Source organism: Pteropus alecto, unplaced genomic scaffold (assembly GCF_000325575.1).
Source record: "Pteropus alecto unplaced genomic scaffold, ASM32557v1 scaffold95, whole genome shotgun sequence".
Classification (NCBI taxonomy): Eukaryota; Metazoa; Chordata; class Mammalia; order Chiroptera; family Pteropodidae; genus Pteropus; species Pteropus alecto.
Window position 1 is genome coordinate 1,417,861 of NW_006441071.1, and position 27,538 is coordinate 1,445,398.

Genomic DNA, 27,538 nt, shown 5'->3' on the forward strand with positions numbered 1-27,538 from the left:
AAAAAAAAAAATCTATAGGAGAATGATGTCTGTAAGATCCATTGAGAACCCTAACCGAGCCCAAGACTTCTCTTTGGCCAGCTAGAATGGCAGCACCTATGCAGAGAGCTGGCTATGAAAGGTCCTGAGTTCATCTGGAGAAAATGAGTTCTGAGAGGGCCTCCAGCTAGGCTTCAGTGCTCACCTGTCCCCCAGACACGGCTGGTTCCATGTCAGCCCAGAGGCATAAAAAGTCAGGAAGGGCTCAAATCCCAGTCCTGGAGCCTCCAACACGGCACTGGCTCACGTAAGCATGATGGACTGGTGAAAGACATTTTTATCCACCTGAGAAATCCTATAATCAGAATAGGTGGCAGTATTTTTACAAAGCCTGAATTTGATGATCATCAAGCTTTGTCCCCCAATAGAACATCTTTGATTCATAATTAATGGTTTAGGCACTCTTCAGAGGGACAGGCACAGAGTTCCCCAAAAATATAGCTTGTAACCAAATAGATTCAGTATCTCTTCCCCACAGACCTTAAATATGTTCACTGCAGCACTTGTTTTATAATAATATAATCATAAAGAGAATAATTTTTCTAAAAATCAACAAACACTGTAAAACAAGAATCACTGACTTAAGTAATCACTTAGCAACTTCTTTTTTTAAAATCCTAAATCCAGTTCCTTCTGGGTGTGATTTTGAGCCAATTCTAACCAGAATAAAAATCTGATAGCCATGCTGAGCAACCACCATGACCTAACTCCTAAATGTCACATTTCCACTTCCCTGCATTAAGGAGGGGAGAAGGGTGGGGATTCTTGACTGCACATTTATTAACCAAAGAAGCTATTCACTTATTTTAAATCTGCAAAAGTCAAAACCTGTAAAGCCATATATTTAACAGCTTTTTCTTATGACTCAGCAATACAAGTGCAGAAGCCTATCAAAAAGTAGAATTCAGTCCATTATCTCTTAGGGCCCATTCGTGTTGGGCTCAGTTAACAGAGAAGCCTCAGTGGTCTGTCTCAGGATCCGGTGATGAGCTGTCAAGTGTAAAGCTAACTCTAGTGTACTTCAAAACCTGCTCTTCGTGAAACATCCACAACTGGCATTTATATTTCATTCCATTACATTACAGGATAAACTATAAAATACATCTATTTACAACTATATTAAGGGGAGGCGGGGGGAAGAGGAGAAGAAAATATACCAAAATATTAACGATGGTTGTCTTTGGGCTATAGAAATACAGATTACTTTTTTTCTTCTTCCTCAACTTTTAGTAGTATCCCAATTTTCTTTAGAGAGCATGTAGTGATATAAAAGCATAATAAATATAGCTGTAACTATAAATATGAATGATACCATAAACCTAACTTAAAATAAGATCGGTATATTTCTACTCTTGATTTATCATCCTACGCTGGCAAGCTATAGTGACTGCTGTTCAAAACTAGAGTTGTGTTTTGTCCCCCTCACATATGCCCCATTTCACACTTCTTTCTCATTAAAACTGATCTCTAGAAGAGCGTGTGTTTTTCCTGTCAAGGCATTCCTTCTGACATCGGAACTTAGTCATTTGTCTTGTAGTGGAGGAACAGAAACAGCCCTATAAATCAGGGCGCTTACTTCCTCACTTCTAGCAGAGTCACATTGTGTCCCTATTTCCAAAGGACACCCAGGAACTTCCAGAAGGACAAGGTCAAAGCCTCGAGAGCTGGAGATAGTGTTTCCCAGGAAACAAGCCCCAAATCTGATAGGGGTAAATTGTTCTTCCTTGACGGTTGGGACAATGCTCTCTTCACCAAGAAACCCTCGAGACAGAAATGAAACCTCACAGACATACAGAAAACATTTCCTACTCACCTCTCTCCACTTCCTCCTTACCTACACTTCCACACTAAAACGGTTGGGCTTAAAATACACCAAACCTCCTACTGGAGAGCATTTTCACCCCGCAGAATGGATAGGACCGGAACCCATGCCTGCCAAGTCAACCAAGTCAAGGAGGACAGCCTGATGCCTCCCTTCCAAAAATTCTAGACTTGAAGCCCAAAGGACGTAGCGGTTTTCAAGTTCCGTTTCATGAACCGCCTAGATCTCATAGAGGTGTATCAGAGGTTCCACTAATATTTAATTCAAATATCATTTTTTAAAACATATATCTAAACTATAATAAAGCAACATGTACACTCTCGTTCAATACCAATTTTTCTACCTTGTAAATCACCAAATTGTTAAATAGCACTTTCACTGCCCGATATATTGTTAAGGAAATACTATAAGCTTAATCTTAAAATAAATTTAAGCTAATAAAATACAACCCATTTCACACATTAGGGAGCCATAAAGATTTCTTGCTGCCAACAAGATTCTGCTAAAATAATTTGAAAACCACAGAAGTAGGATAAAGACATTCATTTCTAAATGCTGAATTCAAATCCTTAATGGACTTTGCGCCTTAGATCCTAGGCAATTCTAACCAGAGTAAGAGTTTCTGGACATGCCAAAAACTGCTGCTCCCTGACCCTTAGGTACTTAGGACAGTGACAGGATTCCTGTCCACACAAGGACAGTCCGTCCTGCCCTCTCACAATGGAATGCTACAGAGCGAGAAATGCCTGAGTGAAAATAAGTATCCCTGAGGTCATGAATCCCCACCTCACACCTCCGAGACAGCTATGGAGTCTTCCATTCATCCCAATGGAGAGGAGATTGAGTTGTAGCCAGTGTCACGTTAGGTGAGAAAAACTCGGAAGGCAACAGACTCAGCCTGCCGCGCCAGCAACCCAAAGCAGCCAGTGTTTAGTGACTGCCAGCACATGAGAAAACCACAGGAAGTGCCTCACACTGTGACAGTACGGAGTGTAATTCCCATAGCAAAAATTAGAGAAAGCAGAGGGCATATTCCTGAGGGTAATTTCCAGAACAGGACAGCATCAGGGAGGCTTCCAAAACTTCATGTTTGCTGCAGACTTTGAACCATGACCCCCATTAACAGTTGTCACAAGCCCTTTGGCAATGTTACAGAGGTGAGGGGGGCGGGGAGGGTCTGTGTATGGACCACTCACACCACACCTATTCCTTTGTGTGTCTGAGGCTACTGGGCTGGGGTGGGGGACAAACAATGTCAACATTTTAAAACTCTGTCATCTTCAAGAATGGCTTAGAGAGTAGTTTATGGCATAGAGGGGTTTTCTCACTAGCATCCCCTCATCTGAAGTCAAGTCTCCATCTCTCAGCAGAGGTAGAAGTTAAAGGTCTCACAAATGCATGTAAAACCTAGGTTATTGAGAGCTGCAAACGGAAAACTAGCTTTCTTAGCCACAAGCCCCATTTGTGTGTTTCATTTGCTTGGTTTTGTTTTAAGATGGTTTCCCCAAATGAAAATCTCTGGCATCTTCCATTAGTTTGTGGGTGTTCTCCATCACCAGATCAGGCTATCAACGGGAATGGTGAGGTCTGGAGAGGGCAAAGTCTCCAGGAAGCAAGTCACTGTGCATCACTGGGTTCCCCAAAGGACTGCTCTGCCGTTGCCACAAAGGTCGCAGCCCAACAGGCCACTGCATCTGTAAGCGACACTGAGAAGACATGCCTTGTGCCCTCCGCCCCCTACTTTCCGTCTTTGGGAAACGAGAAGACAATCACTTCTCACCATGCACAGTGGACTCTTGATGGTCCACAAACACACTACTTAGAGCCCAAGGGAACAGAATTTTTTTAAAAAAAAAACAGACCCCACCCCCAACTCTGAGAAGCCCCCAGCTGTCTTTGCTGGCAAATGAAGCCCAGTGCAAGAGGAAATATAAGCTTCGAAGCCAGCCCCCGCCTTCCCATCATGTGATCTTGACTGGTGATTTCTTGCTGGCGCACAGGAGGGATACGTAGGGGACACCGATGAAGGCCCATTTCTCACTGGGCCAGAACCTGATGACGGGTCCTTGCTCAGGGATCTCGGAGGCAGCATCAAAGTAGGCAAAGCATACACAGCCCAGGTAGGCAGCAAGGCAGATGAGGATGTGCCTGCAAAGGGAGACAGGAGGTGAGAACCGGATGCGGGCAAAGACTTGGTGGCTCCTCCCTTTGGCCTGACCGACCTTTCCTGGCTGTAACAGTCTAGGGCCTTTTCTAATTAGGACGGGGTGAAGATGACTAATATTCCCTGGAAGAGCAAGAAAATGCTAAGTCTGGAGCAAACAGGGCCTGTTTTAGAACATTCTAAAATATTCCAGCTTGATAACAGGGACGAACATACAAATGCCTTTGGGGCTCAACCAAAAAGACTGAGGCCCAAGGATTTAAAATAGGCACTAAGAGGATGGACTTATAAAGCATCCATACTATGAGGTATTAATTGGAAACAAAAAATGATGAAGATAATATATAGTCATTGGTAAAGAAAGTTGTCCATGATCTAGTATTTAGTGAAAAAAAAAAAAAAAAGACTAGTTTGCATCATGTATAAAACGGTGCTATTTTCATTTTTAAAAAGTAGAATTAGGAATATATATTTTTAAAATATATATTACATATAATACAAAAGATATATTAAAATATATATTTATATAATCAGAAATACCTCAGGCTGTTAGTAATTGTTATCTCTCTTTGGTAGATGGAATTATGAGAGTTTCTCTTTCTACACTTCTATGCTGTTCAAATTTGTTATAAAAAAAACAAATATGTCATTTTATTTATAATTGGGACAGAAAACGGTTCAACTTTGAAAAACAAAGCAGAAAGTATATCAAATTCAGAAACAAATTAAGTTTAAGCCAAAGTTATTACAGTCTAATCTTTGATTAATACTTAAATCGCAAGTGTGACCAGGAAACTTGGATTGACAAAAAATATACTATATCCTGAATGTGATCATATTTACCAGGTGAATACGTTTATCAAAGCTTATCAAAGTGTACACCTAAAAGATGTACATTTTATTAACTGTCAATTATAACTTAACAAACACATGAGGTTATCTATAAATCCACTAGTGTGAATCAAAGTTGAACATAAGAAATATCAGACAAGGGATCCTAAGACCAGAGTCTCTAGTTGGTACTTTTTTGTTTCGTCTTTTGCAAACAGTCCTGGGAACAGATTGGGACTCATGGTGAATATATACAAGTTCACATGTCCAAGGAAATTTAAGCGAATTCTTTCAAACCACACAGTTTTAGGCATCTCCTTATAGAAATCAAACTTCATCTGAATCTAGATCTAACAAAGTTTTTCCAACTCTTTAACAATAGAATTCCTTCCTAGATGCTCTCAGTTTATCAGGGATACATACAAATGTATATTTCTAAACACATTTCTCTTGGTCCTTGTTATTATTTGCAACCAGAAGGACATGAAGGACAGAAAGATGACTCTGGGTGTGGAGCTGAAGCAATTCCTAGGAAGAGAGCCACTCGATTTCCTCCTTAGCTTTCTGAGTGTAGGATTCTGCATATTTTTGTAACCTGCTTCTTCTTTTTAACCTAACAGTTAAAGTATAGATGTTCCAAATCCCTCTTATCAAACTCCTAGGCTGATTTTATATGACCAGGTGGTGTTGGTGATCAATTCACTTTACTTCCGTGGACCTCTGTCTACACCTATAAGATGAATGGGTGAGACTGTCCCCAGATGACCGGCGAGGCCCATGCTTTCACCTGGGTCACTCAAACCCAGAAGGAGACTTGGATTAACAAAAATGTACTGTATCTTGAAAAAGGGCATATCTATCTCATTGTGGTTCCTATTTGGACCGTGTCTGTCCTCGTCCCCACATCTGTCCCAAGCCTTCCCCGCCTCCCCCAGCGTAGAGATCCAGCTAGAGCTCAGGTGACAGATTAGGTTTTCAAGCTCCATCATGCTTTAATAATGGAGCAGAGGTCAGAGACCAGGACTCGAGGCATAAACAGTTAGGTCTCTTTGTTCTGGCGAAGCCGGCTCCCTGGAGCCCATGCTGCTTTGGACAATACTTTCTGTGGCTTCTGAACAGACTGACCGTCTCAGTCTCCGTGAGGAGCGGGGGCCCTGCTCTGTCCCCTGGGCACACTTGCGCACGCTGCGGGGAGAACAGAGCCCAGCAGAAAGTGCAGACCCGTCCTGCAGCCACCACCCCACTAGCAGGGGCTTACCACACACAGTGCAGGCAGGGAAAGTGAAAAGATGACAACAGCTCACAGAAGGCTCGGTCGCTGATCCAGCAGAAGAGGGCGAGAGTCCACCAGAGGCCCGAGAAGAGACCCAGCTTAAATACACGCACGTTGTCACACCTGCATGGGATCCAGAGGGCAACTCGCCATCAGTCCTGGCTTCCGCCCCCCTCACCGGCCACTTCTCCAGTTCCTCACGTCTCCCCAGCCCCTCGGTACTGGAGTTCCTACCAACATATCATCACGCCACAAGCTCGTAGACGTGAATACATGAGCCCTGGTGACTCACGAAGCCTTAGCTTTCGCCCAGTCTCTCCCTGATCTCAGACACACAGGCCCAGCTGCCTTCTCGACATGCTCGCCCAGCGTCTGACATAGACCTAAATTTAAAATGTCCATAATGGACTCTTAACAGCTCCCCCTACCCCAAACCCGTTCTGCTCCCAGCCCTCTCAGGAAAAAAAGTCATTCCATGCTTTCAGAAGCTCAGGTCAGGGCAAGCACTGGAAAAGGCAAAATAAACAGGCCTCCAGCCTTGTCATTTTATTTATTTGTGTTTGTTTGTTTGTTTGTTACTTTTTAGGCGAGGCAACTCTCGATTGACCTCACAGATTCCAAGGACCTTGTCAGGTTACAATCCCTTATTTTTTATTTTTTATGCCTACAGCACTTGGTCTTCCTAGGTGGTCTCCCATCCAAGTATTAACCAGGCCCAACCCTGCTTAGCTTCCGAGATCGGACAGGATCAGGCTTATTCAGGGTAGCATGGCCGTAGACTAGCCTTGCCACTTTAAAAGGCAAAATGAAAACTGACGGAAACAAATAACCACAAATATATAGACAATTAGTCTGGTACAAGAGGATCTATGCACCCTCTGTTTAATTAAACCCAGAAAATTTGACTTAAGGAACACACCAGCACGGGGAGCTAGAGATGAGTGCATATGTCAAATGGCAAGAGAGAGGTGGGATGTCGGGCGACTGGTCACACGGGGGCCCTGCAGTCAGTCGCAGGGCAGCCTAGTACTGTCCCTGCCCGTTTCTAGAAGGACAAGCCCTGCTGTAGCTGCTGACCAGGCTTATGTGCACTTGGGGCTTATCCAAACCTGGGCTCCGTTAAATTGTATTCCTCCTTTTCAGGGCTTGTATCAAAATGTCAATGTGAAGTTAAGTGGAAAAGCAGGACAAAAGCTGGACCTTATTTTAGCACAGAAAAATCTGAGAGGATGTCTACCATTTCTCCTCTTCCTGGCCCTTTGCTGCATTCTCAAAGTTTTTCTTATCAACTCACTCCTATGAGGGGGAAAAAAGTCCATTTAAAAATACTTCAGATGTAGCTGAGTCACTTGTAATGTGACAACACTACCACAAATTTCAGTAAATGTCAGGTCATGACCCAAAGTCATAATAAAATTTTGTTTCTTCATGGTCTGAGAGAAGGTTCAGAAAGGACAATGAAAAGAGGAAGGCTGGGAAGAAGGGACAGCATGAACGTGGGCCTGGGGCTGGAAGGAGCTAGGCCACCTTGGGGACATGGAAGGTCAGAATGGCTGGAGGACAGAATATGAGGGAGACAACATGGATGGATCTTGAGATTATCGTGCTAAGCGAAACAGAAAAAGTTGAGAACCATATGATTTCACTTACATGCGGGATATAAAATTGTTTTGTTTATTTGTTGAACCGGACAAATGAACAAAAACTCAGACACAGAAAACTAGTGGTTACCAGAGAGAAAAGGGGAAGTGGGGGGAAGGTAAATAAGGATAAAGAGGATCTAATACCTGGTGATAGAAGGAGATTTGACTTTGGGTGGTGAACACACAATGCGATATACAGATGATGTATTACCGAATTGTACACTTGAAACCTATATAATTGTATGAACCAATGTCACCCTGATAAATCTATTTAAAAAAAAAATAAATGAAAAATATATAAGGGGAGCTTCGTGTGGGAGAGACCAGCAGGCAGGCACCGCATTGAGGATGTTAAACTTTATTGTAATTGCAACGTCAACTAATAGAAACATGACTGTGACCAGATGGGATGTTCAGAGAAAGAAGAGGAAGCCAGGCTTCTGGCTTGAGCAATAGGTAAGAGGTGTTTCGTTTACTGTGGCTAGAACTATTAGAGAACCAGAACTGGAAAAGGCAAATCAGGAATCTGAGACGTCCGTGACATGTGGAGTTGGACAGGTCAGGTAGGCAGCTAGATACACAATGGTGGAGGCAGAAGAAAGGACTGGGCTGGTGACACAAATGTGGGAGTCACTCACACATGTACGGTAATAAAGGCCAAGGGAGGAGATGAGATATTTGGTGGGGTAACTAAAGAAGGAGGAAAGCAGAGAGGTGAGACCGTACTTTAAAGGATATGCAAATTACAATCGATGCAAAGATGCATAGAAAAGGAGCTTACGTGAGAGACTGAAAGGAAGTTGTCAAAGAGTTAGAACCCCAGGAGGGTCTGGTGTCATAAGAGCCACAGGAGAGAGTGGTTCAAGGATTGGGGGGGGGTGGGGGGGGACAAATAGTTGAGAGAACAACACATAAGACCCAGGAGGGCTAAAAAATTATCATCAAATGTACAACCAAGAGGGGGTTGGGCATCAAAGTGGGGGCAGAAGCCACACAGGAGTGGGTTAAAGAGTAAAAGGATGGAGATAACTTTTAAAGAAGTTTGGCTGTGACACATAAGGTAGAGAAAGGGTGGTGGCTGCAGACAGACATGGATCGGGTCCAGGGTGAGTGTTAGAGAAGACGGAAAGGCCCAAACATGTTTACAGGCTAATGGAAGGACCCTTTAGAGAGGGAGGGATGACAGAGCAGACGATTTACCAGAGCGAAGCAGATACAGGAGAATGGAGGGAAGGGTATTTCCCACGGTGCTGCCTTTGCCAATGTAAAGATGAAGACCAAGTAACCGTAGCGATGACTAGCTTTTCAGAGACAAAGATTTTAAGTATGGAACAGAAATTATGTCCTTTATAATCACTTACAAAGATAAGAGAACTAAAGGAAAATATGTTTCCCTGCTTAAAGATGACAATTACGAAGCAGAATTTATTTAAACTATAAAGTAATCTGCCCTAACCGTTTGTCTTCCTCCATTTGTTCTTCTGCAGGTACTATGAATTAAAAATATTTTCCCTTTCCTTAAGCTATTTTTAATAAAACTATAGGCTAAAACATATTATTGGAGTTAAAATGGAAGTAGATTGTGGTGAATTCTCAAGAAACATAGCTAAGTCCAGAACGCTCTATTCACCGTAGGCCTAATCTAAGCCAGCACCACAGGACAGGTGACTAAAAATCCATTTCAGAGGTCCCTACCAGGTATTCTGTCATGTTTGCCAAAGAGCTTCAAGATCTATTAGTGTTCTGCAATGGGTCTCTCAATTCCCTAGTCCTTGAAGGCTTCTCAAAGAAGCTGACAAGATAGGACCTGACAGAGTCCTTCTACAGCCAGCAGGCCTACTTACATGCCTCTTCAACCACCTTTGACCCCGCTGACAATCAAAGCAACCCCCAGAGGCAGAGCAATGGAAAGAAATGTGTGTGTGTGTGTGTGTGTGTGTGTGTGTGTCCTCTCAAAACAAAGACTGAGAGAAAGCTGACTTAACACGTTACACAGAGCAACACTCACAAAGGGAGATAAAGACTTCAGTTAGACACCCTGTGTCCATAACAATGAGAGAGTCATGAATTAAAATGCATTTCTAAAAGGAGGCACAAAGAAAAGGAAGCATGTTCAAAGGGCATTAAAATAAGGGCAGTTGTCAGCTCTATTTTAGTTGAGGCTAGAAGAAGACAGTGGTGTACACATGAGAGCTAAACTAAAACGTTTCTGGATGTCCACCTGAACTCTGACTACACGACTTCCCAAAGGAAGACGCTTATGCAAATAGCAAAGGCTTTACCTGGTAGGTTGTGAATAAAAAATGTGATCTCAGAGAAAGTAGCAGAGTCAACAGTACTACATCTGAAGTCAACACTGCCTTGGACATAGAAATTCATTTCTTTTTCCTTCTCTGTGTGACTGCAACAGTCTCTTCAGGACTTTTTTCTTTTCTTCTTAATCTTGTCTTATGAACGAACCTATTCTCCCTTCTTCCGAGCTAAGTCTAGGCAGCTTGGTCTGGGGGCACAACGGGTCCTTGAAATGTTCCTGCTAAGCTATATTTGGACGACTGGGATGGTACTGAACCTACTAAACAGCTGCTCCCCTCTTTCTGAAAACAAGATCATTAACATTTTGAACCAAACCGTCACCCTTGCATTCAATCCAACAGTCAGGAACTGTTCATGAAGGTTAGCAAAGGAACAGGAGCTGGCGTGTCCCTATCCCCAGGCAGCCTGAGGAGCAGCAGGAAGAACGGCACCCACCTTTTTAGCTCTGCAACGAGCAGCGCAGTACAAGGGACGCCCAGGGTCATAAGAGAGATGTTGTTGATGGCGGGCTTGACAAACGCCAGGCATGTCGTCACTGCAGACAGGACGCAGACCACCACCTTGAACCTACCCCTGAATCGGTGAAAGCAAACCAAATCCATTAGCAAAGGGGGTCTTGTTGAAAAGGCACAGGCACTGCTGGTGGGAGTACAAGCACCAAGAGTTTAGAAACCAGTCGCGCTCACTGGCTCAGCAGTTCCATTTCCAGGAATTTATCCTTAGGAAATAATCAGGAATTTTCTAAATAGTTAGCATGAGAACAGTAAAATTAGAATCAGCCTAAGTGCCTAAGGGGGAGATATGAATGCTTGTTTTCTTAGTGTTACTTTTCTGTATCTTTTTCAGATGTCTTACAGCAAGATCTGGCAAACTTTTTCTGTAAAAGGTCAGAAAGTGAATATTTTAGTTTTTGCGGGTCATAGGGTCTGCCATGGTAGACCATAAGTGAGTGAATAGGCATGGCCGTGCACCAATAAAACTTGATTTGCACCGACAGGACCAGCTTGGCCTGCAGAACACAGCTTGTCAACCCCTGTTCTACAAGGTAAACATGGATGTCTGTCATAAGAAAAATAGAGACCATTTTATAAACCATAAAACTTCCTACCTAGTTTAAAAGAAAAAAATGTCCTATGTTTCTAGCACGTGAAAGTAAAAGTCTTAAAAAATTCTAATAATGTTTATATTTACTGACAATCTTCAGTCTAGCATGCATTGGAACTTTGTGTTCACAAGTTTTTGACGTGACAAATCCTAGAAAAGTAATGGATACATCCCTCCCCTCTCAAGTGGAAGAGCTTTCAGTAGAGAGAGCCAGAAATGGCGACGTGACCCTGGACATGCTCCTTCTTCTCTCCCTGGAACGCCATTTCCTTACCTGTAAAATGGAAAGTCTGGACCAGATTATCTCTAAGGCCTCATCTATGAGCACATGAATTTCCTGAAACTTCTGTTATCCTTCATGAGCACAATTTACTTTGGCCAAGAGCCCTGGAACAGGTCACAGTTAGGAAACCAATCTGAATGAAATTCCATTATAAAGAAATCAAAGTGCACTGATATCTTCAAAATACAAATTTATCTCTTAGAAGAAAACCATTTATCATCAAGGCACAGGAAATCATTGATCAAGCTGCCAACTTTCTGACTGGAATGAGCAGGAATTGTAGCCCCGAACTTCGACCAGAGGAAAAAAACACATATGGGAAAGGATCCAGGCAGCAAATCCTTAGAATAGTGTTTTTCTCCTGGCCTTGGCTGGCATCCTTCAGCTACTGGATAAAAGGCTGCCTGCCCCAGCCTCAGGATGACAGACCACACACAGCTCCCCCTCCCCCACTGTGCTTGCACATAGCCCCTTTGGGACCCTCAATAACTCTTTCACTGGTTTGACATGCCAAGGCTTTTGGCCTTCTCAGATTGGATGAACACATCATCATAAACTCAACTGCATCACCTCCCTGGATCCACGGTTAGAGAGAGCCACAGAGTGATTCAAAGCACAGGTGTTCTTGTGAGTCCCATGTGTGTTCACATTCTGCCTCCAGCACATAGCTGCTGTGGGATCTCTGGTGAGCCACTGAACTCTCCAAGCTTTAGACTTCCCATATGGAAATTAAGACATCTGCCTCACGGTGTTCTTGCAAGCACCAGAGCACTTAATACAGTGCCTGGTACATGATGTATCAATAAAATCCATTATTACTATTATCATTACCATGATTTGAGAATACATGCCTTTTAAGATATTATTATTGTTAATAATAGCACACTATCAGGGAAAATCTGACGGAGCTGGTGTTGCAATCACCAAAGACTAGATATTATTCCCAACGAGTCCAAAGGCAGCAAGCTTGACAAGACACACTTTCTTTAAGGAGAACATGGGAAGACACCTCCCACAACAGTCCCGTGGGTGTGGAGGAATGTGCTTCGGGAAGGCAGCTTAGCCAGCGAGGACATCCTGTGGACGCATGATTTTGCAACCAGTAGAAGTCAACAGCAATCACGTGGCCAGCGCAGCTGACCCCAGTCACCAGAGGCCCTGGATAAAAGAGAGCTAGAAATATCCAGGAGCAAGGAGCCCCCATAGGCCGTTGTCTAAACAATGATGACAGGCAACTCCTACTGCTGTCTCTGGTCTCCTTTTCAACTTTCCAGCCCATTAGGGGCTCAACCTAGAACACAAGGTCAGGGAACTCTTAGCACCCCTTCTTCCTGTATTCCCCACACTGAAATCTAGCATCGCAATATCATCATCACAATATTATTATAACAAAGCTGTTACTTTTATCATTAGCTACCCTTTAAAGCAGTGATTTTCAACTTTATCAGACCCTGTGCGCCTTTTTAAAATCAGATATTTGAGAATGTCCCTTTTACTCTTCTGAAGTAAAATGCAACTTATAGATGATAAAACTTCCCATTACTGTGACTACCATAAATTTCCCAGATGTCCCTTAAGAGATGGAAATGTCCCTGGTTAAGATCCTACCCTGCAGGGTTAAAACATAACCTGTTTAGAATAAGCTTCTGATATTCACGGGACTACAGCATTTGGTGGTCCTGGAGGGCCTACCCCTGTCATTTTATAAGTAAGGAACTGATAAGGCCCAGAGAGTCTAAGATGGTGGCCCTAAGTCATCAAGCCAGTGTGAGAGCAGGAGAAGCAGACCCCAGCCTGCAATCTTGCTATTTAAGATTCAAAAAATGAACTGGATTGTAAAGTGAGGGCTGCCCCTGGATTTTGTAGAGTCAAAATTAACAATCACAGTAGGATAAATTTTTTAAGAAATGGATACAATTAAGCTTATAATACTTCTTTGTTCTTGGTTTTCTCTCAAAACAAAAATGTCTAAAAATTATCAATAACCATCAACAGCTAAGCTATGTCCTGATGATTCTTAGGACATTCTAGGCTAAATAAAAGAAAGCCCTTCTTTTTTAGAAACCCACCAATTATTCCTATTTACATAATGAACTTTAATAATTTGCCTGCTGTTCTTCAAAACACTTATTCATATTAGCCATTCATAATAACTATTAGCACTTAGCAAGTCCTTACTCTGGATGAGACACTATACACTTTATATAATTTTTCCATATATTTCTAACACCAGGAGGTAGACACTTTATTATCTCTACTTTACAGATGAGCAAAATGAAGCATCAGAGCTTTAAAAAAAAAAGTAGATTGTTATTCATCTCCATATCTGTCTGATCTAAAGTCACTAAGCCTCCGTACTCTACTCTCTCTTCTCCAGAAATCTCACACTGGAACTACTCTTAATGTGCTTTTAGAAATATTCTAGCAAAGTCTAGATCACCAAAAGGAAAAAAGAAAAAAAAAAGGAGAGATAAATGTTAACTACCCAGTAACTTTAGGCAGCTGAACCACCCAATCCTTAGTCTATAAAAATGCTGGTTTTTACCTAAAATCTTTGGTCTGGCCTGCCACTTCCACTGTAGAGCTGCCACCTGTCATGGGCAGTAAAGCCCACACAAAGGGGTTTGGTCTTTTTGCTCTCTCTATCACTAGAGAGTTGAAGAAAGACAAATAGAACCTACATCCTTTTTTAGAGTGAGCTAGTTTTCCTATAATATGCACCTTTTCTTTCTTTGCTCATTGAAATCATCGATGCACATTCTCTTCTTCAATTTGTATGCATATCACAGAAATGCCAGGCAGAAATATCCTCTACGTGCCATGGGAAGTCAGCTCATGAAAGCTAACTTTGATAGAGCGCTCATCATGTTCTTAGTACCATACAAAGTGCTCTGTAGAGTCATCTCACAAGAACCCTGAGGTGAACACTATTATTTATCTAATTCTACAGATGAGCAAATAGAAAGTTAAAGAATCAAGACAAGTTATACAGTTTGTAAGCAGAGAAGCTAGGATGCAAACCCAGGCATTCTCCAAAGCCAGGAATATGCACATATGTGGGGTTCAGTGCCTCCAAAGGACTCTCCCCAAACTGAAGAGAGGGGTCACATCTTCCCTAGGGAAACGGTACAAGGTGCTGGTGACAGAAAAGTCTTAGGGGGTTACAGACCTCCCCGCATCTCATAGTATTTTCATTAGTAAAGCTGGTAAGCTCTAATTGCTACACCCATTGCCCCATTTTCTTCTCTCCTGTTCCTAACAACAGCCCCTCACTCCCACCTTCAAGAAACAAGAAAAGAAAAAGTTTCTCTATTATGAATACATTAAAAACTGTCACTTGGAATTTCACCCCGGCCTCCAGAGTGCCACAAAAAAATAAACAAAATCTTTACTCCCATTTCTTCAACTTCTCCGTCAGATCCCAGGATTTGAAAGATCAGATTTAAGAGCAAAGCAGTCCTTCAGCTCTCAACCTAACATACACCGGGCCTCAGGGAAAGGATGGGGGTGACTGGTGGGCACCCTCTGAGACAAAAGGAAAAGCCAAAAGGTACATGATCTGTTTCTCAGGTGGAGTCAAAAGTCCCTGCCTGCAAAGCCACTTCATGGCCCTGCCTAGCGCCATCCACCTCTGTCCCTTCCCTCGCTCTCTTCCTTATCTCCAAAATCTTTCTGATCATCCCCAGTCATTCTCTTGAAGCTGAACAAAGAAACAATACAAGACTAAAACCGGAGGCAGCATAAACAAACCTGTCGCGCTCTTAAGATATACTTCCCCCACTGAGGAGAAGACCTCAGCAAGGCGGAGGCCATATTTCGTCTAGGACCAGGAACACCCTCTTTTCACTTTTCCGTGTAAACAGGTGATGCTTGTGTGCTCTCTGTCTGTCTGTCTGTCTCTTTCTCTCTCATTATTTTTTTTGATAAGCAACCTTCTTGAGGATATTTCTATCTGCTTAATGATACTCAGAGATAATACTATTTAATTCAAATCCTGCTGCCCAGGTTGACGATTCCATAGCCAATCTATTTAAAGTATGTTTTTTATCCAACCTCATTTAAAAACACATTTTTGTACTAAAAATTAACATGTACTCTTGGAAAAAAAAAAAAATTGTTAAATAGTACAGATTAAAGGTAAAAGTGAAAGTTCTCTCTCCACCCCAATTCCTAAAAAAGGTAGTGGTTGCTGTTGTCATCCTCCCAGGCACGTACAAAGACATATACTCAAAAAGAAGTTAGTTCATTCATTCTAAAGTTAGGAAATTAAACACAGGGTTCTCCAATGTGCTTTTGCAGCCAGCTTACTTCATGGACACTCCTCCACCTCAGACCATAGAAAACAGCCTGCATCTTTAATAGCTGCATAGCTTCTGCTCCTACTCAGAGTACCAGGAAAAATGTAATAAATTCTGTATTTTTCTTGCTATAACTCATCCCTGGGCACACACATCTTGCTTAATTAAATCCATATCTTTAGACTATTTTTCCGTATATGTTTTGACAAAACACAGTGTCCTACAGTGAGACATGTGGGTAATATGTTCTGGGAACATTTCTCATCTTTATGAGGCTGACTCTCTTCTGTTTCCTCAATAGTAACAACCTTATACAACTCTTCAGGAATGCTTTCCCTGACCAAACTCTAAATCAGCACCCCAAGTTACCACTACCCCCTTACCAGCTTCATTTTTCAACATAGCAGTTATCACTCTCTAATATTACTTTTGGGTTTGTTGATTCACAATCTCCCCAACTTCAATGTAAGCTCATCGAGGGCAGAGATTCTGCTCCTTTGTTTACTGCTATATCCCAGTGCCTAGAAGCCTAGAAAAATGCAGAGTAAATAGTAAGTGTTCAAGAAATATTTACTGGATGATTAATCACATGAGCATAACACAATGGATATTAAAATGCATCCCTTCTCAAAATTTTGGGTTTCCAGCTTGGAGATATATGTCTATGCAATTTGACAGCTACGGTACCCATGGCTCAGAGAACCAATTCCTTAGTGGATTCTACTGTAAATTTATAAAATGGTGGAATGGACTGGACTAAAGGAAACGTCCTAACAGGAAATAGAAATCTTTCCACTTTGGCTCATATTAAATAAGGGTGACGTTTGACTTTTTGTCCCTAATGTCATATAAATTCTTCTCCAAGCATATTCAAATTCCCCATTTATGTCAGTTTATTCATACTGCCAGACTATAACCAATCAGTGGATATTAAACAAGTGTATGGGAAGCTCATTAGTAGGTTGTGCTTCAGTGTGCGCTATTTTTCTTGATATACACACCATTCTATTGGGTACTACACCTGGCAGTAAATGCAAAAAGGTTTAGCACTAGCTTACCTGTCATTACGAAAGATCTTTGGTAGATACCTTCTAGGGAACCACATGGCCAGAGCACACATCAGAACCCAAAGGATTGCAAGTTCATCAAGCATCTGACCCAGGAAACTCAGCGTTGCATGGAAGTAGACAGATCCAATTCCTAGAATCAATTACAATCAATAAAAAAGGTCACCAAAGAAGAACAGGCTCACAAATTCAACACACTGCTTAAGGATAGCCCTTTCACCAACCACTATCGCAGTCACCAGGTAGCTCTCTCTCTTAGAAAAAAGAAACTGAAGAAAGAAACTCACACCACCTAGGCATGCAAGCTTCAAGTCTAGAAATAGGATTGCAAGTAGGGCCCAAATATCAGAACATCAAACTTCAATGATTCCACAGTGAAACAGACTCTGTTTTTATCTACTGAGGATTCATGGGAACAGGCAGTAAAAAAAGTCAACATTCTCTCACTGTTAAGAATTCCCAGTTTGCCTGTGGAAGGAAATGGAAATTACACAACTATTTCCCAAAACAATGAAGGATCAAACATCTAGATTTTTTTTTTTTTTTTTACCTTTAGTCCATTAGAAACCACAGTCTCCTCAGAGTTCAATTGTTTCATATGACTTTCTTCAGAAGTTCTCAGAAAATTGCATTGGCACAACACCAATAGCTATTACATAAAAGAACTTTCAAATGGAATTAAGTGATAATTACAGCCAATCTTGTTTATCAAGCCCATATTCAAAGGAGTCCTTCTTTTGACGTCAAGAAAGCAAAATAAAAGTTTGTTAAGACGTCAGAGTGACTTTGGTTTACAAGACATAATGTTCAAGGGGGACAGGAAGTGTGTGGAATTCCATTTCCTCCCTTTCAGTCTATGTTTTCCAACGAATCTACTTACCCACAACGACTAAAAGAGTCCATATTAAGTAGATGCCACTGTTGAAGCATGTTGCATACTGACGAAACAAGCACATGCAGATGGGTGGTAAAACGAAAAACAAGACATTGCTGATCTGGAGGGAAAATGTGAAACGAAAAGATAAATATTAAGTAAAGGACAAAAAACACTGCAATCCGTGATAGCTGCCCAGGCTCCTCTCTTGATTCGAAGAATCAATAACTCTTATTCTTTTTCTACACGAATTAACTAGGAAGCCGTCTAATTTACTTGCACATACATTTTTAAAGATAAGGCCCGTACTAAATAATGGTTAAAATAATGAAGAGATGAGAAGGACTAGATATGTTCGGGCCCCCAGTAATCTGCCAGCAGGGCCAGCCTTTTCTCCCAGGCCCACGTGAAAGCAGGATTCTTCCTAGTTTTCCCGTGTTGTGCTTTATGTTTTCTCACCCTTTTCAAAACATACTTTTAGGTAAAAATCAAATCTGTAAGTCCTTTCCCAGCTTTAAAATGATACCATTTTATCTTTTAGACTTTAGTGTGGATTTAAGCCTCTCTGTTATCTCTCCAGAAGGCATTTGGCTTTTTTTAAAAAATAATATATTCTGTTCAACGTAATTTCAAAATATTGTCACTTCAACATATAATCACTAAACATCATTAATTTTATATTCTTTTGTTCATACCAAGGCTTTGAGGCCCAGTGTGAATTTCACACTTACAGCATATCTCCATTGGGTCCAGCTGTATTTCACATGCTTGATAGCCACTTGTGGCTAGTTACTACCACACCAGACAGCATAATTCTAAAATTCCACCTCTCATTTTTTAATCTATTTTTTTGTTTGTCTTTTTTAGCCAGTTCTTTTTTTCCCAAAAATTTTTAATTGAGGTAAAATTCACATAACATAAAATTAACCATTTAAAGAGTACAGTTCAGTGGCATTTAATACATGCGTCATGTGCAGCCATCACCTCTACCTAGTTCTAAAACGTTTCATCACCCCAAAAAGAAAACCCTATGGTCATTAAGCAGTAGCTCCCCATCTCCCCCACCCCCTAGCGCCTAACAACCACTGATCTACTCTCTGTCTCTATGAATTTACCTATTCTCAATATTTCAGAAAAGTGGAATCATACAATATATGCCCTTTTGCATCTAGCTTCTTTCACTTGGCATAATGTTTCCTGGGTTCACTCACATTATAGCATGTATCAGTACTTCTTTTTAATGGATGAATAATACTCCATGGTATGGATTCCACATTTCGTTAATCCATTCATCTAATTACAGGCTGTCGTGAACAGTGCTGCTATTTGCATACAAGGTTTTGAGTACTTGTTTTCAGTTCTTTTGGGCATATGGTTGGCCTTGCTGGGTCATATGGTAATTCTATGTTTAACTTACTGAAAAACCTCCAAACTGTTTTCCACAGTGGCCAAACCACTTTACATTCCTACAAGCAATGTACAAGGGTTCTAATTTTTCTATATCCTTGCCAACACTTATTTTTCTGGGGATTGTTTAGTCTAAGTAAGGCCATCCTAGAAGGTATATAGTGGTAGCACTGTTCAGCTTTTTAAGTTTCATCTCTAAGTGTGGAGGGAGCGGCTCCTCATAAAGGACTATGTACACAGAGGATGTGTGCAGAAGGTGAAGACGACAGCTGAGTTTATGCGAGCAACACCGTGAGAAAGGGGTGCAAGGGGTACACGAAAAAAGACTGGAAAACCAAACTTTCGGAGATAGCATGGGGCAGATTAAGTCTGGAAAGCCAAGGGCATGCGGGCTTTCAAAAGAAAAGACTGGTCACCCATGCTGGACAACACGGAGGAGGCCTCAGAGGAACCATGAGGGGGCGTGCCCGAAATGAACTGGAGGAACAGGGTAAATGGGCTTCTCCAGACCTACAAAATCACACTGGTACACAACTAGACATATGCATCAGCACACCCCAGAACTTGAGGCGTCATATAGGTAAGAACTGGCCTCACTGGTGGCCTGTGTATGCCTCTGTCACTATCTGGGAACAAGAGAGATTGGGACTGACACCATTTTTAGAAAGAGGAGAAAGGGTGGGAGAGAAATAAAACAAGAGAAAGAACAAGAGCCTTTGTCAGACGCAGGATGGAAGCAGGATTGCTGACTTTGGTTAAAATCCGGGACTAAAATCTCTAGTGGGGAGGCATCATTCTGGAGAAGGGAGTACCTTTTTCTAGTTGGTCCACTCTGGTGGGGGTCTTTTTCTCTTTCCCATGTAGGAGCTCTATGAGCTATTGGTGACGCTGGGCGAGATAAATTGTATCAGATGTCCCAGGTGGTATGCAGTCTCCAGTCTCAGAAATAAGCAGTAGGCTATTATTCATTGATTTTTAACTTTCTGTGGAATCATTTAAAGAATTGGAGATCGTTAAGAGATCTTAAAGACCATCCCTCGTTTTACAAGGTGATGTAATTGAAGGCCCAGAAAGGTTCCTTGGCTGGCCAAGGTCAGACAGGCAATTACCCTGGGAACTGGAGCCAGCATCCAGTAGTCACCTTGAGCTCTCTCCATGGCCCCCTAGCTGATTTTTACCTCCAAACCACCCAGCCACATCCTTACCTCCTTGGCTTAACTCATAACTGGTATCTAAAAATTCTGAATGGCATCACACACTGTGCACATGTGACCCATTCCATGATTTAAATGTGGCTCTCCTTTTGTTAAACATAGAAGTTGATGGAAGAAAAGGAGGTAAAGAGGGAGAAGGAGAAAAATCAAATTGTAATACCATAGGTAACTTAAAACCTGATCTTTCTCCTTTCATATACATGAATGTGTTGCCTTTGTTAAAAAAGAAAAAAGAAAAAAGAAAAAAAGAAAAGAATACATTACAAAGCTAAAATCTCCTTTCTATCCTCTGCTCTAGAGATGGCCATTGTTCTCAGATGCACAGGCTTCAAATCATTTTCTTTGCATTTTTACTAATACGTATATATCACATATTGTAACATTATCATTCTGCAACTTTTTTTCTCATTCAACAATATGCCTTGCAAACCTTTTCATCTTAGTTCATATAGATTTATCTCACTTGCTGTAAGTGCTGCAGCTGGCAGCAGTTTTTTTTTAGCAGATCTCCAGTGGAAGGAGTACCAATTTACAGCTCAACCAAAATGGTAGGGAATATAACACATTTGCTTTTTACCCCAGTATATCTTTTTTTTTTTTTGCCTCGAGTCCTCTCAATCTTCCTTTCATCGACCAAGTGCAACTATCTACTCCCAAGCTGTCCCCCAAATGTCTCTGTCAATATATGTAACCACTAGCAAGGTACACATTTATCACTTTTAAACGTATTTACACCCTTTTTACAAAAGCATAACATCATTCATTATACCTGCAGTAAAATTATGATACTTCAAACATTTTTTTTCAAATGCACATATTGGGGAGTTCGATTTAGAAACACCATTTTAACACATGCTCCCAAGCAACACTGAAATCACACTACTTCTACACAGCCCATCTACCAGTGCCTGCTGGCCTCCACCAGGCCTTTTAAAGAGGTCAATCTATGAAAAGGAAAAGACCAAACTAGAGGGAGACACTTCCCAAGACAAAAAGAGGAAGGAACTCCTAAAGAAATACGGAAAAGCAAACGAATCGTGGTTAAAAGATGAATTCAATGGTCCTATTTCTACTGAGAAATGAAACTTCCCTTCAAAATTATGTGGGTCACTAAAGTTGAAGAATAGTTAGTTCAGCCAAAGGGTATTTTTAAAAGCCAATTGTTGGATTATCCTTTGGAGAATTGGTTTAATGCCTGCGGAACAAGTTTTTTTAATTAGAAGGAAACCACAATTTTAAAATGTATTAATTATTTCCTTAGAAAGTTCCTCATTCTATGAATTCCTACATAACATCTGCACCAAAATAGTCTCATGAACACACTGCAGTCTCATCCTGATGCATGTGAGTGTGCACTTTCCCAGAGAGTAAATACTGACAAAGCAACAGGCTGTACGTTTTTCTGAACAATAAGTCCATAAACAGATAAGGGTCATTACCCTGGCTGTAGATTGTGCATCTTAATTATATGCACATTCCTAACTATCCATTCTATTGTTCCTCTCCCATCTCGGAGATGACCAACTGGCCCTGGTTTCCCTGGAACTAAGGGTTCCCAAGATATGGAACTTTCAGTTTTAAAATCAGGAAAAGTCCAATTTTGTCCTTGGCAAACCAAGACAAGTAGGTCACTCTACTCAGAAGCCTTCTTGCAAAATCCCCCCATCCCACCTTCCGCAGTGCATCAACCCCATGGAGAGTACTAATAACACCCAGGTGACTTGTAGGCACCTCTATCATGGCCCTCACCACCCAGATGACTGTAGGTCTGGTCTCTGTGATGGGCATACAATAGTTGCCCAGTAAATGGATGGATGATGGATGGATAATTCTGCCCTATAGATAGATAGTGGGATGTGGACTTTGGAATACACACAGAACTCTACTTTCCTTATCTTGATGTTTGGGGACAGAGTTGGTTGGGGGAGGTGACCCATCATGGGCTGATTTTATGCATATGTTTTGCTTCAAGACTTCTTTTTTTTAGCACCAGATGATTTCCCTCTGTCTCCCTGAGTCACTGCCCAGCAACAGAGTGCCCAAAAGTCAAGCCTGGTGGTTAAAAGGCAGACCCCACTTTTCTCCAGAACAGCCAGGACTGGAGTCTTTCTCTTTAGTGTGGCTGGGGCCTTAAAACATGAAACATAAAAAGAAACTCAATTCAGTAAAAACGTGTATATAGAAGAAACAGTATAAAATGTGCTCAAGCAAAAGGCTGTGAAAGGGCATGATGTTCTTGGAAGAGACATTTGGGTTTGGCTGAAACAAAGGATGATAAGATTTGAGGCAATAGAGATTTGCAGGGCCCAGAAGCAAAATGCTTTATATACCCAGACACTGTCAGTGGCAGCATAAATCAGGGTACTCTTTCTGGTGGACCATTTAGCAATAATTGTCAGCCTTTAAAGTGAATATTCCCCCTTACACAGCAATTCCCCACCCAGGATTAGCACTTGCAAAAGTACATCCAGATGCGTACATGGGATATCATTGTATCACTGTTCAGAAACCAAAATGAAAACAATAAAACAGAAACTGTCCTAAATGTCCATCAATGAGGAACTGACTGGTTAAGTAAATTACGGTCAATCCGTTTAATGGAATACTGTGTAGACATTGTAAAGGAGAAGATGACTCTCTATGAGCCAATGTGGGGCCATCTTCAAGATATTTTCTTGACCTCAGCAAGTTACAAAATCTATCGAGATCCCAGTTTCTTCATTTATCAAATGGATATAATAAATAGCACCCATTGCCTAGGACGACTGTAGAGCAGTGGTCACCAACCTTTTTGGCACGAGAGACCAGTGCTCCTATGAGAATCTAATGCCTGATGATCTGAGGTGGAGCTGAGGCGGTGATGCTAGTGCTGGGGAGCAGCTGCAAATACAGATGAAGCTTGGCTCACTGCCCCCGACGCTCACCTCCTGCTGTATAGTCCGGTTCCTAACAGGCCACGGACAGTCCACAGCCCAAGGGTTGGGGACCTCTGCTGTAGAATACCCAGCAGAGCTTCAATATATAGCAAACATTTCAATGTATAGCAAACAGTTAAAGATAACCAGTAGTAACTGAAGTTGTCGTAGTGATGTGCTACCCCAAGACCCATTAAGCAGGTTCTGGATCCCTCTCACAGTCTTCTGATTTTATGTCTTCAATTCCTTAAACTTTTTCTCCAAATCAGTATTAATTATTATTTTCTTATAAAAATGGATAATTAGACCTGATGCTTTACTATGAGGATTTAATGAGATATTTATCACTAAGAAACAGTTCATTGTCTTCCTCGATACAGGAGTAAGATAAGCATGGGTTCGTCCTGTGATAAGCATTGGCAGATAACTAGGGCTCGGGAACAGAGAATATGGTTTTTGCTAAACTCTTTGGACCTACACTCAGCTAAGTCTGGTGACCAACTACTTCTCTGAGACCTTAAACGCTCCTCTTTGCTAAAGCATGTTTTGTGCTTTACGAGTATTCCAAAGAATAAGGTTTGTCAGGCAGACCATCTGGGCTAATCAGCCACAGACATTGCAGCTGAAGATCAACAGTTCATTTCTAAAAAAGATTTTGGCACTCACTACATAACAGCCCCAATGGAACTAGATTAAAAGTAAGGAAAAGTAAATTCTCCCCCTCATCCAACGCTCTGGGGCTTTCAAGGCAGGCTCAGAACAGCTATATACTAAGTTTTTGGCCAAATAACTAGGCCTGACTCTCCTGGCCTCAGAGTCCACAGAGAATTACTGTGCAGGGTGTATGAGAATCTGTCCCCAAGCTGTCATTTCTTCTTTAACTCTGCTGAAACCCTTAGTAGTGTTCTCCATTTGAAAATGGAGAAACAGAGTTACACTGTTGAAAGCACCCAGCCCTGCTCCAGCTGGTCCTCTGTGGGCACCTGTCTATACTTGATAGCATGCACTGAAAGAGGCTGTAAAAGTGGCCACCTCCACTAACTGCATCTTTCACAGTATCTATGAATAGTAGAGAACCAGGTTTTTCTGAGGAACTACCCTGGTATAGAAAAAAAAAAGTAGGAGTGTTTGTGTGGAAGGCAGCCATGGATTTCGGCAAGGAAGGGAGAGAGAGTACAGACTTCTGGATTGTACCTCCAGCCATGCCAGAAATGTAAGCATGACAGCAACCTTCTCAAGAGTTCAGTTTTCTCATCAATGAACTGAAGGACCAGGACTCGCTCATCAGAGATCCTTCCAGGCAAAAAGAACCTGACTGAGGCCAGTGCTGTCTCCAGCAAATCTAAGGCAAAATCCTCAAGAACAACCCTCAAATTCACAATGACCCTTAAACCAGGGCAGTGAAAAAATAAGCCACAGAAATGACCATGCAAAATCTTATGTTTGTTACCAGAATTCCGAGTCATAGGCACAGGGAAAATTAGAGGCATTTCCCTCTCACAAAGACTGAAAGCACACAGGATTCTGCAGTGAGAAAGTTTCAGTATCTAGAGACCCAGGCAAATCCAGGAAACCTGCACACAATCACTCTCAAATTTCCCTTTCACTTACCAGGCTTAATACTGGAGAGTGCACAGGACTCGTGGAGTCAGATTTGGGGCTGGCGTGAAACTGGGTACCAAGTAAGGCGAGGAAATAAGAACTAATAGTAATTAACCTGATTCTGGCCAAAAGTAACTCGACCTATTACTAACATATTCGTCGAGTGGGCAAGTCGGAATGGCTGGAGGGAACCCGGCCCCTCAGACCTTCCAAGGTGTTGTCCCCTGTCCTGTGACTCCTAGAGCAGGTATTCAGTGCAAAAACGCACAATGCAACCATGCAACCTAAGTGCGTCACGCCACAATGATCCTAGTAGAGGAAGGGAGTTGTCCCGGCAGGTTCACCTCCCGCAACTGACACAAACTGGGAGACCGGCTAACGCGGATCACTGGCTCCAGGACGGGTGGGAACTAAACAACACAATAGAGCTATGAGAAAGAAATGACAGGAGGAGGAAGCTGAACCTAGAAGTCGGCGGTATTAACAGGAGGGTAGGACAGCTCTGGCACTGGAGAGAGAATGCCCCAGATACACGCAGACAGCCACGTCCAGGTTCCAGGCACGGCGGCGCTTGGGGAGAGCCCCCTCCCACCAGCCATCCCCACTCCCGCGCCCCGCACCGTGTTGTAGAACTCGGCGATGGCAGGCACGATGGTGTAGTTGTCCTCGCACCAGTCCACCTCCGAGCTGCCAGCCCGCAGCTGATCCCACCAGTGCGGGGCGCTCATGGCCGCTCCGGGGCATTGGAGCAGCTGCTCCTGCAGCCGAGAAGAGGACAGGGCTGCTGATTTCAAGCCAACGGCGGCAGCCCCAACCGCGCTGGCTTTATGCACAACGGGACAGCCGCCGGATGTGGCGCCTCCTCAGCCAGCCTCCCAGCGCCCCGCTCCGCCTATTGGACGTGACTCGCTCGTAGACCCCGCCCCCGCTCCGCCCCGCGTGGGAGCCCGCGGGCAGCGGGGGGGCCACAGCCAGCCTCGGGGCGGTATGTGAGTTAACGGGGGCGTAGGGAGGCGGAACCCGGCGTCTGAAGCTTCCAGACACCCCCTACTCCCTGCAGGTGTCAAAGGCCTTGACAGTCCTGCCCACGCCTGCCCATGCCCACCTCATGGCTCAGTCCCGCGGACACCCCTACCAGCCCATCTCCACCTCCAACTGTGCAAAGAGCTCCAGAGCTCGCTCTGGCAAAACTCAAATATAAGGAGAATCTCAAGAATACCTAGGCCGAGACAGCGTCTTGGGAAATTTGTACAGATTTCTCTGCTCCGCGCGTGCGTTTCTCTGCCTGCCCTCACACCGAGAAAGGCCCTGCGTCTATCCGATGCAGGTAAGGCCCTGCTTGGTACTGTGGGCTGGAACAGGAAGACCTTAGGGGCTGAAGTGGCAGTCCCACGCTGCCTCTACTGCCCACTCTTGGATAGAGCACTAAAGCAATTTTGAATATGTTCCTGCCCTCGGTCCGCTGAACTCCGTCGTTAGGCATTAATCTAGTCTTCAATTAAACATGGGGTCATACTTCAGCCATCCCAACCCTCAGAGAATGCAGTATGACAGGTATGACATCTCTGGAACATCCAAGTACAAGAGATAATGACACACATATAGCACTTACTTTGTGCCAGGTGTTTGACGAGCTTCCATGTATTAGTCATTTAGTGCTCCCGGCGGGGATCCTGTGCAGTGGGTTCTGTCGGAAACACCATACCTGCTAGTAAGCGGCAGAGCTAGAAATCAAAGTCAGGACGATCTGTTCATAACTACTTTACTTTGCCACTGTGACTATTCTGTAGTTTCTAAATCAAAGTTAATCCAGTCCCAGCAATAACTGGAGAAAGCCAAGTTTGTTTGTTTGTTTGTTTGTTTTGGTCGTGGCTCTACTCCTCCTACCGGTCCTCCTTCCTTAGGAGATTTCAGGGTTCCAGGTCAGGACAGTGGCAGTGGCAGAAGAAACCTTGGTCAGCAATCCATGGTGGCTGTCACCAGGATCTCCTTGCTAAAGCCTACATGGTACCCTGAAGACCAGCTACTCCCAAGAGACTGCCCTCTCTCTGGCTTGACTGTCAGTGGGAATCTAGCCAATGCTCCAATGCCCTGTGCACCCAGTGTCCATCTTCTGCAGATACCTGCACAGCCATTTGCATGTCTCTCCAGATCTCCATCACTGGCCAGAACTACGAGCCTCAACTCCTCTCCTACTCTCCAGGAAATCCAGCTTTCTCCCCTGGGCACCAAACACCTTTCATCTTTGTCTCAACTTCTATCCAGTCCTCCTACAGAGCAGTTCCGCTAGGTCCACTGGTCCGTTCTCCTGAGGTCAAAATTACCTAGACCTGTAGGACACCCAGTGTGAGCTGAGCGCTTAAGTGGAAGGGCGAAGATATTTCCCACAGCCACAAAGGAATACATCAGTTGATTTCTCAGTACCTCAGAGGGCTACACCAACTGTCCAACAATAGTTTTTCCATGTTGTGAGGATTTGACAATATTTTAGGTGGAAATATCCGTATTCATTATTAACTCTTTACGGTGTAAAACACCATTATTTTATGTGCCAGTGGCTCCCAAAGTGTGGTCTCCCTTTCAGGGAATGCACAAGGCCAAAACTCTTCCTATTAACACTATGACATTATCTGCCCTTTTTGTTCTCATTCTCTCACCAGTACACATTGGAGTTTTCCAGAGACTATGT

General features: G+C 42.8%; 1 protein-coding gene and 1 pseudogene across 1 annotated transcript; both read right to left on the minus strand.

Moving 5' to 3' along the window:
- Positions 1-25,736, minus strand: ACER2 (alkaline ceramidase 2). The gene is made up of 6 exons (XM_006918341.3): positions 25,470-25,736; positions 17,718-17,832; positions 16,829-16,970; positions 10,521-10,658; positions 6,115-6,252; positions 1-4,009 (listed from the first exon to the last, which is right to left on the minus strand). The coding sequence occupies exons 1-6, from the start codon at positions 25,575-25,577 to the stop codon at positions 3,823-3,825; spliced, it is 828 nt and encodes a 275-aa protein (XP_006918403.1). The 5' UTR covers positions 25,578-25,736; the 3' UTR covers positions 1-3,822.
- On the minus strand, positions 6,791-6,909 carry LOC112485185 (annotated as a pseudogene).
- Positions 25,737-27,538: the final 1,802 nt, after the last annotated feature.